The 14,758-nt window shown below is 42.9% G+C and overlaps 1 protein-coding gene across 2 annotated transcripts in view; it reads right to left on the bottom strand.

Moving 5' to 3' along the window:
* MCC (MCC regulator of WNT signaling pathway) overlaps positions 1–14,758 on the bottom strand; it is a 299,306-nt gene that overhangs the window by 81,439 nt on the left and 203,109 nt on the right. For both annotated transcript variants that reach the window (XM_070412466.1, XM_070412467.1), the window contains one exon: positions 2,957–3,099. In XM_070412466.1, coding sequence (XP_070268567.1) covers positions 2,957–3,099 — 143 coding nt within the window. The remainder of the gene's footprint in view (positions 1–2,956; positions 3,100–14,758) is intronic.

Below are 14,758 nucleotides of genomic sequence, written 5' to 3' on the forward strand. Positions count from 1 at the left end.
ATACACTCTCCCTTACACTTAAATTTTCAAATTGCAATATCAATGGACACCAGCTTCTGTAATCATCCCTCATTCAAAATGGGAGACCCCAAGTCCCATCAGGTATTGCATCCATTGTTAAGTGATCACTCCTCTTCCAGTTCAATGTCAAATCCACCTAGATATCATGTAACCTAACTATTAAACTGTAAATTTCACCAACTTATTTGTAACTGGTCATGAGGCTAAGTTGGTATTTATAACTTCCTTCTTCCAGGTTGTTCTACTATACTAGCTTTTACCACTGGGCAATTTCTAGGAGGTAACCTAGGGAATCCCTTGGGTTCCAAACATAGTCCTCCCTGCCGTGATACAGCAACAATCCAATTTCCTTTTGATAGTTAGGATCAATCACCCCATCCAGTACAATAATTCTCTTCATTGCCAAGGGCCTGGTGGCAGTCAATGGAATCATTGTGATAGTCTTTGATGGAGGCATAGTTTCCTTGGGAACTAAGACTCTAAACTAGCCAAGCTCTAAGTTGCAAAGATGAGAAGTAACATCTTTTAAAAGTGGGTTTCTGAGTATATAAATGAGAGTAGCCATTCCATCTTTTGCAGTCCATCCCCCCTCCACCCCCAATCTTCACCAAAAAAAAAAAAAAAAAAAAAAAAAAAGCAGCACCATATGCTGTTGCTCATTGGGAACATTTACTATATCTCTAGGGCATTGAAAAATGTTTATCTCCCAAATGGTGCAGTATGGTAGACTAGGTCTATTATGGTAGGAATTCAGGTCATAATGTACTCATCACCTGACTTTCTGTTATGGACTGAATTGTGCCCTCCCTCACCTCTTGCCATTCATATGTTGCAGCCTAACCTTCGATGCAATGGTATTTGGAGATGGGATTTTTGAAATATAATTAGGTTTGATGAGGTCCTGAGGGAGGAGGTCTCAGAATGGGGTTAGTGACCTTATAGAAGAGATACCAGAGAGCTTGCTTCAGCTCTCTCCCTGCCAGGTGAGGACACAGTGAGAAGGTCACCTTTCCCACATGAGGAAGAGAGCCCTCACTGGGAACTGAATTGGCTGGCACCTTAATCTTGTCCTTCCCAAGCTCCAGAACTGTGAGAAATAAATTCCACAGTTGGTTAGGCCAACAAATCTGTGGTATTTTGTTACAGCAGCCTGAGCTGACTAATAATATACCTTTGTAAATCCCCACTCTGACTGCTTAAGTGTGGATATATCATAGTTTACATAAACTATTCCCTTATTAATAATTTTCAGCTTTTCCAATAAATTCCTAAGTCAGACCCAGATTGAAGTGAAGGCAAGTCTGTAAGGTACCAGCATTGTACGTGACTATAATGACAATCAAATCTCTAGACCCTGGATATGCTAGGGAACTTAGAGTTTGTCCAAGTGTCTGGCTGCTACTGTACTGAACCTATCATAGAATCTCAGGAACTGAGGGCAAACGAATTTCCTGGTGTGCTGGGGGCTGGGGCGATGCCTTAGCCACTGGAGTTCAGAGGACAAGAAGAGCCTTGTCTTACTGGCCCACATGTCCGAATGTCTTCCAGCCCTTCAGGGAGGCCCCGCAAGGAGGGGTCAGCTCATTTACATAATGAAAACTGGCAGAATTTAATGCGACATCTGCACAGATGCAATTTCCCTTTAAATAAGAGGCACTAATAAATGTTTATGGTCTAGAAGCTCACTGCATTTTTACATGGAACACTTTGGCCACTATGTTCAATTTAAACATCTGAAATTGCGTTTTCCAGGTGATGTGTGATGCATTTTTTTCACAACTCACTGAGCCCATTTGCCTTCATCTTCAAGTGTTGAAAGTGCAACATGTTTTAATGAGAATTACACATCTGCCAATTTACTCTGTCAGCCTCCTTTAAATCTGCTATAATCGTTTCTCTGGGCTGAAAATTCCTCTCTGCTCAGGCACTGCTAACCTGCAATCACTCCGAAGGCCAGGATTCAATTTAAAAGTCTGGAGTTCTAAATTAGAATATGAAATTTATTATGTGGCTCCAGTTCAGTGTCAAGTTTTCCACGATTTTGCCCAGGAAACACAGGCCCATCAGTGCCCTCATCAAGCAGCCCTGTCATTACTCCGACTCCCAGAGTTGGAAGAAAATGCATCCCAAGTTTCTTCTAACGCAGGACTTTGAGAGGGAGAGTTTAAAGTAGCTGCCTCTAAAACTCTTGTAAATGTGGCCTGTGCAAACATTCAGCAAACAAAGCTCTCTTTCTCCATAAAGACGCGGGCCAACCATTTGCTTTCTTCAGGGCTGTTTCCTGCACACAGGCAGGAAGATAACAGTTCTCATCCTTGGCTCAGTACATCACCTAAAGCGAACCTCTCCCCTTGAACAGCAGGGCAGACACCACGGGCTGTGTGCAGGAGACTCAGGGGCCAACTGATTGACAAGCAAGGAAGACACAGTCCCTCACTTTTTCACTAGTAAAGGATCAAATCTTGTCCCCTCCTTAGGAGTCTATAAGAGGCTAAGCCAATGTTGGTAAATCAACTGGAGGTAAGCTCAAAATATTAGATTATCCAGAAGCCTATGTTGTAAGCCTCATTCTGAAATCTCTCAAAATCCCCATGGAGGTCCACAGTTTACAGATGAGGAGCAGACTTGGTGTGCTAGGGATACTGGTCTCTCAGGAAGAGGGGCTCCATTTAGAACTTGTTATAAGCATCTCATTCAACTTCTGATTCCACACCCTTATCAAGAAACAGAGGATTCCAACCGCCACCCTTAAGCAGAACAGAATAATAAGGGGAAAGTGCGTGGCTAACAAAGCAAAGAGAAACTACTTTATCAACTGTAAAAGTCTTAATTACAAATAAGACATCGTTGTAATTCACAGGGGTGACTTCAACTCCAAGAAGTTGATTTCTACAGCCCAGAGGGGCAGAGAGAAATCATGACCGGAGGCTGCTACCTGATGGTGGTGCCCTGCAAACGGTCTATCTTCTTGTTGAGCTCCGCAATGATGCTGTGGAGCTCCGTGATGCGCTCCTCGTATCGAAGCGTCGTCCGCTCCTGGACATCCTCATGCTCTCTCATGAGGTGGGACTGCTCACACTGGAATCAAGAGAACAAGAAAGAAATGGCAATGAGTTGACATACCTATAGGCTAGTGATTCTAAGTTTTATAGCCTCAATTCATCACAACTTCAACAATGAGCATGCCCAAGATAAAACATATGCCTGCTCACTGACCAGCAATCCCGAGAGACATATCAAAGTGCAATTTTACAACCAAAGAATCCTGAGTGGTATGACACCATTTCTTATTTGGCTGGTTCTCTGCAGGCCAGACAGGAAACTCCTGGAAGGCAGGCCCTAGATGTTTTTGTGAAATAGCTGTGGCACCTGGCATACGGCCTGGGTCACCGTGGATGATCGGGAAGTGTCATGGAATGAATAAACCACCATGTGTCACACTATCATGAAGGATGCTTTGCAGAAACAATGACAAAAGAGGCTGAGGAGCTTCCCTTGTTCACCATTTTTGGACTAAGAGGCAGAAGATGCTATAAAAAACATTTTTGTTGCCAGAGTTTAAATCCTAAGGAATCTATTCACCTCTTTCATTTCTCTCCCCATTCAGAACCCCACACCAGTCACTGTGCATTTAATCTCATTTACATAATAATAAAACACTCATCAGTGATGGAACAAGGAGTCTAGCTTATGTTCCTGTCTACTATACTCAGCCCTGATTAATTTCCTGTCCAATAGAGGAATTTTTATTTCATTTTTCAGCAAGGTTTTCCTAAAGCCAAGAGCCATGTGTACTTGTCCACTTTGCACTTGCGGGGCTGGTGCAGACAGGCAAGGGTAAGACTTCTCATCCACTACCTCCAATGTCCTCTCTTTGTCCTAAATCTGCTGAGCTCCCCATGGTGTGACGCAGAAGCTACTGGGCAGGGGTAAAAAGCTTTCAAAACAAGTAGGACACTGCACTAAGCCCATCCCAATACTGAAACACAAGTGCTCAGCACAGGAGTCTGAGGTATACATTGGTATAAATCGTGGCAAGGACCACACTTCTGAAGAGGACCCTGAACAACGGCTTGGTCAGTACTAATGTGGAAACATCCTGAGGGCTGCTCAGAGCTCCAGAAACAAGATCAGATGCAACAAGGTTGATGAACACTCTATCACAGGTTTTTGTGAGGCAGTTACTCTCCGAGAAATTGTGATATGACTTTTGTTCTTAGAGACAACCTGAAACATCCAGTACCCTCCATTCAAAGTCAAACACACGGGAACTAAGTGGAAGCACCGAGTGAAGCCATATCAACCTGGAAGCTTTCCTAAGCAGGATGAATCTGCACCAGGCCACACATACTCTTTCTACAAAGTTATGCCTTTTTCATCCACGACCCACCACACTTTAAAAGGAACAAGAAAAGTGCACAAAATGACGTGTGTCAAAGACAGTATCTGTCAATACCTGAAAGAGCATATTTCTCTGGAATATACAAACAGCAGAATACTGTTCCTCTCCATCCAAACAGAGTACATGTGCATATGCAGCTCATCCTCATATGAAGGCCACTGATTCCAGATCCTAAAATAATTACAGGATAAGCCTGGTCTAGCCTGGATCTTGTCTACACCATGACTGCCACCTCACTGGTTCTTCCTCTTTGGTTTCTATATTCAGTTCTCAAGGGCTACAAACTACTGTGAACTGCTTCCTCTTACAAACTCAGCGAGCTCCCACTCTCCCTTAATTCCCCCTTATTCTTCCTTCTTTACAGTCTTTATAGGTCAACAGGCCATTAAGGCAGACAAGAAACTATAAAACCCACTTAAAAATGAAGAGGTGTAAGTGTTTATATAAGAAAAGAGCATATGACCAATTGGTAACCACCAAGACAACTCTGGGCCTCCCTGTTGACTGTTAGGAGCTACCCAAAAGGTAAGATCCCATGGGGCTCCCCAGGTTGCAGAGAGATCAGATGGGTGATGACCAGGCAACAAGAGCATATAGCTGCCATTGTGCCATCATCACCCCGGCTCTAACTGCAAAGACGGCCAGGAGAGTGCGATTATGAACAAGAGACAACAGGAAGCCTGATGATTCAGTCAGATGGAGAAGTGCCCATAGCTAAAAGGATACAAAAGACTTATAATGTATATTTGGAACTAAGGGGTTCATTTGGGAGTAACAACAAGACTATATTGGGGGAAATTTCTTAGATGATGGCAAATATAGCTCCTTTACATTTCTATATTTTACCAAAATTATGCGTTTAAAGTGGTAGAAAGCCTCTGTAATTTTATGCTTCCTCTAAAACTAATAAGTATGTTTTGATTTCCCATGATATCTAAGATACTGTGCTAAGTGCCCTGGTTGCGGGGGTGGGGGGGCGGTGGGAGGAGTCACTATGATACCTGCTTTGAAGGGAACTGTGGTCACAGCTTTCAGGTGGTCACACCTTCTCTACTGGACAATAAAACTATGGACAGAAGTGAGGGTGGGAGTAGAAGAGATGGTGGAATGGTACCTGAGGATTCCTTTCCCCAGAAGAAAATACTGGGAAATCATCAAAACTCCTAGCCTCTATGTGGATGAATGATTGAGAAGACTTTAAGGTCTCACCTGTATAAATCAATATCCCCGAGAGGTACCCCATTAAAAACCTCCCCATTCTGTGCACACTCACTGTACGCAGCCAAAGGTACTTGAAATGCTGATCTCAACTTTAGTGAGAATCCCCCGGGCTTTCCAAGCCAGGGAGCGGGGGAAGTAGAGCCCCTCCCACAGAGCAGCAGTGCAGGAAGAAACAAGTCATCACCCGCAGGAGCCAAAAGAACCCAACAAAACACCCTTGTCAGGCCTCCCCTTAAACTGCACAAGAGCCAACCCCAGGAATGTGGCACTTCAGTGCAGGAGAAGAAGATGAGTGGGCGGTACCTGGGACAGACAAAGCCGCTCTGTGCACGCTGGGTGCCTTCCTGCCCTGGCGACCTCCCACACTAGGCAGGATGGGCCTAGTAAAGTGAGACCTGATTCTGTCATCCACTCTAGTCCTGTTACTAATCAGAGCCTCTCACCACCCTGAGTTTCCAAGACCTGTGAGAGCATTTTAACCTAGGATTGCGGGTATTTGGTTGGACAAGGACAGAGGCTAGGTCAAGCTTGATCCCACACCTCCACATAAGGTCACCTATGACAGGTATCCCAGTAAAGCCTCATTCAAGAAGATAATACAATGATGAAAACTATGGAGGAAAAAGGGGCATTACTTCTATGATTACCACTTAACATTTGCATGTTTTTTAAGTTGAAATTTAAGTATGTTATAGACATTTAAAAAAAATGATAAAAAGACATCCATTTCTTGCATGGAACAGAATAACAGATCTCAGTGGGGGGTGGAGAGACAGGGAGAGATTAACCAAAGAACATATATGCATAATCCATGGACACAGACAACAGCATGGGGGAGGCCTGGGGTTGGGCGGGCCTGGGTAGAGGGGAGCAAAAAGGGAGAAAATGAGAGACATCTGTAATATTGTCAACAATAAATAAAATAAAAATCATCCATCTACACTAATAAAAGACAAAGATGCTAATTGTCCATACCTTTGCTACGCTCATCAGCCAATCAGAAGAGTATGCAAATTAACCCAACAAAGATGGCCGTTAAATTTGCATACTGCAGGTGGGGTGGGGCAGCGCCATCCGCCGCCTGCCCCAACCCCGGGATCGGGCCTGCTGTGTGCGCAACCTGGGGCGGTGGGGCAGGCACCGCGGGATTGGGCCTGCCATCTGCCACCCGGGGAACGGGCCTAAGCCAGGAGGTGGTTATCTCCCGAGGGGTCCCAGACTGTGAGAGGGCACAGGTTGGGCTGAGGGAAACCCCCCCTGCCGCCGCCAGTGCACAAATTCTTGTGCACCAGGCCTCTAGTTCTTTCATAATCTATCAATACAATCCTTTTTCACATGGTGTTCATTTCTATCCAGTATTTTCTTATGTGGGGTGTGGGGTGCACATTGTGTAAGTATCAGCATCCCTGTAGTAGCCAGCAGGGCCTTCACCAAGACTGGTTCACCTCCACCCATGCACATAGTCAGGTTATACTTCCCTTAAAGCTTGATATGGCCATGTGACTTGTTTTAACCAATGAGGTGTTAGTGAATATACATCATTTTTTATTCAAACCCTTTAAGAACTAGTGTGGATTTCCCCATTCCCTTCCCCAGGCCATGGCTGCCTGGTAACGTTCTAGATGGTAGAGGCCCATCACCTTGGGAGGCTGGGCCAGGGCAATACAGCACAGTCTCCCTCCAGACCCAACGAGCTCCCAGCAAGAAGAAACACACCTTTAGTATTTTAAGCCACTAAAAATTTTGGGTTGTTTGTTAGTACTGCAACCAGTTTATAGATGAAAACAGACTGTCAAGTGGCCAATTTATTTATCACTAGTGGCCCAGTGCATGAATTCGTGCACACTGAAAGGAAATTAACTAGGAGAAATATTTTAATACCGCTATTCACCCTTTCTCTATAATAGAGGTGTCAACCAAATTTATGATTGACAATGACAGATGGAAACATATGTGTGTGATTGGCACCAGCGAGAGCTTTGTATGTATTGCCCATGCACGAGTCAACTTAGCCTTTTATATATATAGAACAAACTTGCTTAATTAGAACTGCTTTCTGATTTAGCTAAACTTTTTCCAGCCCAGTGAAGCACCCCAACTTCTCTTTCAGGTAATTGTCAGCAACACAGCAGTAAATATCAACAAAAAGCAGATTATTATTGTAGATCACGCATAGAGAACAAAGCATAAAATATTTAACTGCAGCAGTGTTTGACTATATTTTGTGCAGTGAGAAAACCTGAAGTCATTTTCAAGATCCACCACTTCTTACTTTTCAGTCGGGTCAAGTTTCTAAACTTTCTAAACCTCCGTTTTCTGGCTAATGAAAAGAAAATAGGATTCCACTGAGTCTCCTATCTACCTACTCCAGGACTTCTGTGAGGATTAAATGAGATGAGGCATGGGAAAACACTTTACAGACATTTGGTTAAAGTATAAAGTGTTTCCACCTGGCTAAAGTGTTCTTGGGCTGAAGAAACTGTAAGGATGTTAGTGGTCGCTAGGGAGAGGAAGCCGGGTATTGCTATGTGACGTCATTACCCAGATGGAGGGAAGGACACTCAGCATATTAGTCTTTTATATATATATATAGACTAGAGGCCCGGTGCACAAAATTCATGTATGGGGGTGTGTCCCTCAGCCCAGCCTGCATCCTTTTCAATCTGGGACCCCTTGGGGGATGTCCGACTGCTGGGTTCAGGCCTAAACCAGCAGTCAGACATCCTTTTCACAATCCGGGACTGCTGGCTCCTAACCGCTCACCTGCCTGCCTGATTGCCCTTAACCACCTCTGCCTGCCAGCCTGATCGCCCCCTAACCACTCCCCTGCCAGCCTGATTGGCGCCTAACTGCTCCCCTGATCGCTCCCAACTGCCCTCCCCTGCCAGCCAGATCGCCTTCCAACTGCCCTCCCCTGCCAGCCTGATTGCTCCCTTGCTGCAACCCGCCTCCTCCGCTGGGACCCGCCTCCTCTGCGCAAGGCAGTGGAGACACCAGGACCAGCCTACTTTGCGCTGTGCAGAGCCGCAGGACCCCTAGGCCTCACTGTGCGGAGGGGCCGCCAGGCCCTGCCTCTGCTATGCTCTTAGCTATCTTGTGGCGGCCATCTTGTGATGACATCTTGTGAGGGCGTGACACCACCTAGGCTTTTATTATATAGGATAATCCAGGTAACAAGCAGAAACCCTGTGAAAAACCCCTCTCCTTTCTGTTTATGGCATCAAGCAGTTGCAGCTTCAAGCTTTATGTAGCCACAATCTTTTCCTCCCTACTCCCTCCCAGCTCCCTAACCTGCCTCCTCTTTACAATCTGCCTGAAGATCTCAAGTGACAGCAGGGTGATCCCACCTTGTTTCCTGCTCTGAATCACTGCAGGTGAACCTTGGGAAATAGTGGATATTATGCTTACAATACTAAATGAGAGCTAGGCAACCAGCAGCTCTCTCCTCAACTCCCCGGGAGCACCCAAACAGCAAAGTAGACAGGGGAGGAGGTAATAAAATGGGGAACTCCAAGTCCTTCCAGTTCCCACCAAGCCAGCTTCAGCCTCCCACCTGAGCCAATTATTCAGTGACAACTTTCCTGACAAGGAGTAATGGCGGCTTCTAGCAAATCTCACAAGGGAGGGGTTATTTTCTTCTAACCATACGGAAATATCCCATACAATTTCAGCTGAACAAAGTTAAGAAATGATGTCAAATGACACACTACTGCTTTTTTTTGGTTATTATTGGTAATGGCATCCAGGGTTCTCCCTCCTCCCAGCCCATATTTCATTGTTGACTGATCCTATAGCACAGCAAAGCCAGAGAGCCCATGGCTGCAGCGTCTTGCCTGCCACGAGTTTCTAGAGGTCAGTATCGTTAGGAGTGTGGGTTTCTCCTGCAACTACAGACTTTCAATTTGAAAGGCAAAGAACAAAAAGACTGCGATTGCATATGATGAAATTTTGTTTTTCCTGAATGTCACTGGGAGTCAATACATATGCCCTAAACCCTTTCTCTAGGTTTCAGCTCTCCCATCATGATGATGAAGCACATAAAAATCTATAAAAATACTGTGTTTAGCCACACAAATTGATAAAATTGCCTAAATGCAAAATGTTTCATAAAAACAAGCAACAAACAAGCAATTATACAACCACCAAGAATAAAACCCTTTAGGCTCATCACTTCTCTGGGTGCAACCAGGGAGACAGCCGTGAGTCAGCCTTGAGACGGGCTGGCCTGAGAGCCGAGCCCTCGTTGGAAAAACCCTGTGCATTGTGGTGATGCCAAGGAGCTTTATGGTTTTGTTAATGTTCTTCACTGGGTTTTATCTTATTCCACAGAGGCCACAAATCTTTAATCATCACATTAGTCTCAGCTGTCAAACCTGAGAGCATTATGAGCTCGGTTCTTGAAAAATGCAATGCCATCATTAATTTGTTAACCCTCTCCACCATGCTGTGGAGGGGGTCAGTACCACTTCCTTTTAAAATATGCTAAGAAGGAATGCTACTTTCTCAGGGTCACATTGGATTGATCACAATGAACAGCTCACCCCCATTTTTAGTCCTTGCCCAGGTTCTCCTGAGGGAAGGTGGGAGGAACAAGCCAACTAAACAAAGAGGCCCAGCTCAACTGAAACGCCATCAATGAGCAAAACAGCTGGAGCAGTTAACCAAGGAAGAGCATAAACAAAGAGGAGTGGAATGGGGGGGTTGGCGGGAGGGAGTGTGTGTGTGTGTGGGGCGGATCCTGACAAAGAGAATGCATGTAAATGTCTCATACAAAAGAAAGAAAAAACACTCTCTCCATTACATTTAATAGAAACAGTTTATATAATTTTCTTAAAGGTCAAGAAATAGAAAACTCAGGAGACTTGCTTTCCAAAGACAGAGCTTAGAGAAAGTGTTCCTTATTACTACTGACTAAATTCAAAGGAGCTTGTTTGAAATATCTCCTCTGTAGTAGGTAAAAAATGCAATAAGTTAAAGGAATGGTCAGTACTAAATAAATATCAAATATGCTGAAAGCACCATTGAATCAGTGCTATATACAGAATGATCTTTGCCAGTTTCCCACGAGGCTGCTCCCCATGGGACTGTCGTATGTTGGCCAAAATGCATGTACATGTCTGTGTACCTGTCTTATTTGGAAGGGTAAGGATGTTTAAACCAAATTACCCTGTGCCCCATTCCCCACTCCCCTCTAAATCCCCTCTAGATGCTAAGGGCAACCTGGGCAGCTTAAGAGACAATACAGGATTAATGCAGCTATGGATTCCCATGAAACCCAGATTCAAGTCCTGACTCCTGGTACTTTCTGGATACATAATCTTGGGCAAGATACTAAAATTCCCTAAACCTCAATTTCCTCATTTGCAAAATGGGAATGTTTAATAGTATCCATGCCAGAGGTCATTATGAGAACTCAGATAAAACATGTGGAATGTCTGGCAAATAGAGATAAAGAAATGTTATAATTGTCACTATTGATACAAGCTAATATGATATGATAAATCAAATCCCCCAGTAAACTGTGATGAATAGACTCTAAGATGCTCCTATGAGTCTGTGTCTCTTTGTATTCAACCTTTGGGTGATACCCTCTCATTGAATCTGGGCAGGACCTGTGACTTGCTGCTAACTAATAAAATGGTCAAAGGTGATGGGATGTCACTTCAATAATTACATTACATTATATAAGACTCTGTCTTGTGAGCAGACTTATTCTAGAATATTTCTCTGCATTGCTGAATTTGAGGAAGCAAGCTACCACAAATCACACAATCACAAAGAAACAAATTCAGCCAATGAAATGAATGAGCTTAGAGGCGGACTCCTCCCCAGTCGACCCTCCAGATGAGCATTCAACTCTGCCCAACACATTGAGTGAAACTTGCAGAGGACCCAGCAAAGCCATGCCTGGGCTCCCTAAGCATAGAGACTGTGAGATAATAAATGTGTGTTGTTTTAGATCAGTAAGTGACAATTTATTACACAGCAGTGGAAAACTAATACAGAAGTGCTTTGTCTTCCTCATCATATTGGTTCTGGGCTCCTTTACTCAGCTCTCTTCCTTTTTCATCACTACTCTCAAAACTCTACAGACTGGTTGATCCCATGACTATGGATAATAAACCTTCTTTTCTTCAGCCAGTTCCAGTGTCACCATTAATAATTACTCAACAGATGCTGAAACTCGTTTTGATTATTTCAAAAGAACACATCCCAAGATTTAAATTTTACATTTTCGGTTTAATCGTAGCTCTGTAATATTTAGAGAGCTGGTAAAACTTACTAAAGCCTCAGAGCATAAATTTACATATGAACCTGTACTTCCAAAATCTGGTAAAGCCTCATTCTAACATAAATCATTTAGCAAGGCACATAGCACAGAAAGCATGGCACAGTCATTTCGTTGTTCTTACTTTTTCTTGCACAAATCTCACCTTTATAAAAGGTATGAGACTGGCAAGTTTGGCTTTTTTATTTTTTCATGCTCTCTTTCCTGGGCCCTAGTATCTGAACTGGGAACACATCTCCAGTGAAAGGAACAGAGAGTAATTTTTAAGTATATTTAGGGTGAGAATGCAAACAAGCGAAAGTTAATTGGTGGCACTATGATGTGACTATTGTCATTAGGAGTAAAACCAACCATTAAAAACTATTCCATGAGAATGTCTTGATCATAGGTAAGTGAGAAGGGAGATGAATCAGTCCTTGACACAGCCCAGGAAAAGCTGTCCATTGCCTTTTTACCATCCTCTACACAAGCTGCTCTGTCTTTTTAGGCTTATATTTTCAGAAATAACTTCCTGGTCACCTTTTAAAATCCAAGACAGTGGTACATGACAGTTTCCAATTAAAAGCATTCATAACTTATTTTCCTTTTTAAAAATAAATCTCATTGATAAGAACTATTAACAACAGCTGACTTTGCAAGGTTGTAAAGTAGAAAACACAGTCACTTAACTCCACTGTATATTTTCTTTAATAAAAAACCCTTTCTCAAAAAAACCCTTATGAAATAAAAGTATTAAAGAAGTTTTAACTCACCAGAGCCCACCACTGGAGAGCTATCTCTCCAGTTGATTTTCTATCACATTTTTATTACTTTTATAATCAAAAGGAAAATATTTGAAGTAAAGTTTCTATCCAAGTGAAAACCGAAAAGGACACTGGTGGCCCTGCCTGGCTCTGGTCTAAGCTAGTCATTGACCTTGGGTAAGCAAGTTAATTCTCTGAGTAGCCTGTCAAATGTGAACATAGATGATCTTAAGTACAAAGGGTCTTTCCTCCTGACTCGCACAGTCTATGAATACGAGACACAAGGTTTCAAAACTTTCCACAGGTCATTCTAGACTGATGACTGTGGCAGCCTGGCTTTTCAGTCTCTCCAAATTCCCACATCAAAACTGACAGAGCACCTACACAGCACAATCAACCACTTAGAAACAAGGTACCCCCTTGAGCAACAGAACACAAGCAGGTAGAGACAAACCACCACCATCGACAAGACCTGAGTGGAGTCTGTGTGGGCAGAAGCACAGGGAAGCACTAGTATGGCAGGTCTGAGAACTGGAAAAGCCCAAAATAACCAAATCAGCATACACAGGAAACTGAGAGGGCCAATTGGAGAACAGCGGCTAAACCAGCCGTGGGCAAACTACGGGCCCGGGCCGGATCTGGCCCGTTTTGAAATGAATAAAACTAAAAAAAAAAAAAAAGACCGTACCCTTTTATGTAATGATGTTTACTTTGAATTTATATTAGTTCACACAAACACTCCATCCATGCTTTTGTTCCGGCCCTCCGGTCCAGTTTAAGAACCCATTGTGGCCTTCGAGTCAAAAAGTTTGCGCACCCCTGGCAGGAGGGGCTTTTGCCTGAGCCTAGAGTGAGTGAGCAAGGGACCCACAGTAAGATCTGCAGGGACTAAAGCAGCTGATCTCTGCGAACTTTCAAGACTGATCCCAGGCTTCCTCTCCAGGAGGAAAAACTGCAGGGAGTGGGTCAAAATTGAACAGAGTGGGGGGTAACAGAGACAAATGAAAAAACAGACCCCGGTAGAAGTAGGCGAGGGGAACAGAGCCAGGAAGTATCAGAAAGCAAGCTGCCACATTGTGGACTACATGACAACCGAAGACTTAGCTCTACGAACTTAAAAAAAAAAAGCCATCATAAATCCTACCTTCTGAAAGTTCAAGGAAGCTATTTTTTCACATAAAAATGAAACACAAAAGTACTGAGGTCAAATTCCATACAAAGGTTATAAAGAAGGGGAAAAAAAGAGCAGAATAACGTCCCTATAAACCATGAAAGCATGCCACAAAATAGATGAGAGGGAGAAAAAGCCCAATATAATAGCTTACTATTTCAAAATAAGTTAAAAGACTCACAGGAAATAAAATGACATAAGACACGAAAGAACATAATTCAAAATCAGAAAAACTCAGAAGGTATTAGAACACAGAAAAAACAGAAATAAGAAAAAATGCAGTTCAGAAATAAAGACTAAACTAGGAGGCATACAAGCGGGAATAAACAACATATAATACCCCAAGAGAAACAGAAGGTGGAGAATAGGAAGAACAAACTAAAAAGAGAGAGATATAAAGAATTTGAAATAGTGACAGATACTGAAGACAGGCAAAGAAAACCTCACATACAAATAATAAGCATCTTTGAAGAATAAAAAATAAAAGGGAACTGCACTAATATTAAACATTAAAAATTTTTTAAAAACCTTACCAGATATTAAAAACATTTACTTTAAAATATAATCAAAATCATACACAGCAAACCTGAGAATATCTAACCAGAATGATTAAGATTAAGAACTGCTCTAGTAAAATGACTGGACTTAAATAAAAAGAAACAAAATGCTATGGACATCTAGAATAAGTGAGTGAGGGAAAAGAAAGTTGTATTATTATTAGACTTTGAGAGCAACGCTGTCTGCCAAAAGAGAATTAAAAAAACATATTCAAGTAAAGAAAAGATGAGCCAAGGGCTTTCTATTCAGCAAAAATGCCTTTCAAGTATGAAGGGCACCGACACACTGTTATTAACAAGCAAGGACTTGGGAGAAGATTATTTTAATGAATCCTCTCTGAGGAATCTAAAAGC

Source organism: Myotis yumanensis, unplaced genomic scaffold, assembly GCF_028538775.1.
Source record: "Myotis yumanensis isolate MYYU_CA2020_CCGP unplaced genomic scaffold, mMyoYum1.0.hap1 SCAF_4, whole genome shotgun sequence".
In the NCBI taxonomy this organism is placed as follows: Eukaryota; Metazoa; Chordata; class Mammalia; order Chiroptera; family Vespertilionidae; genus Myotis; species Myotis yumanensis.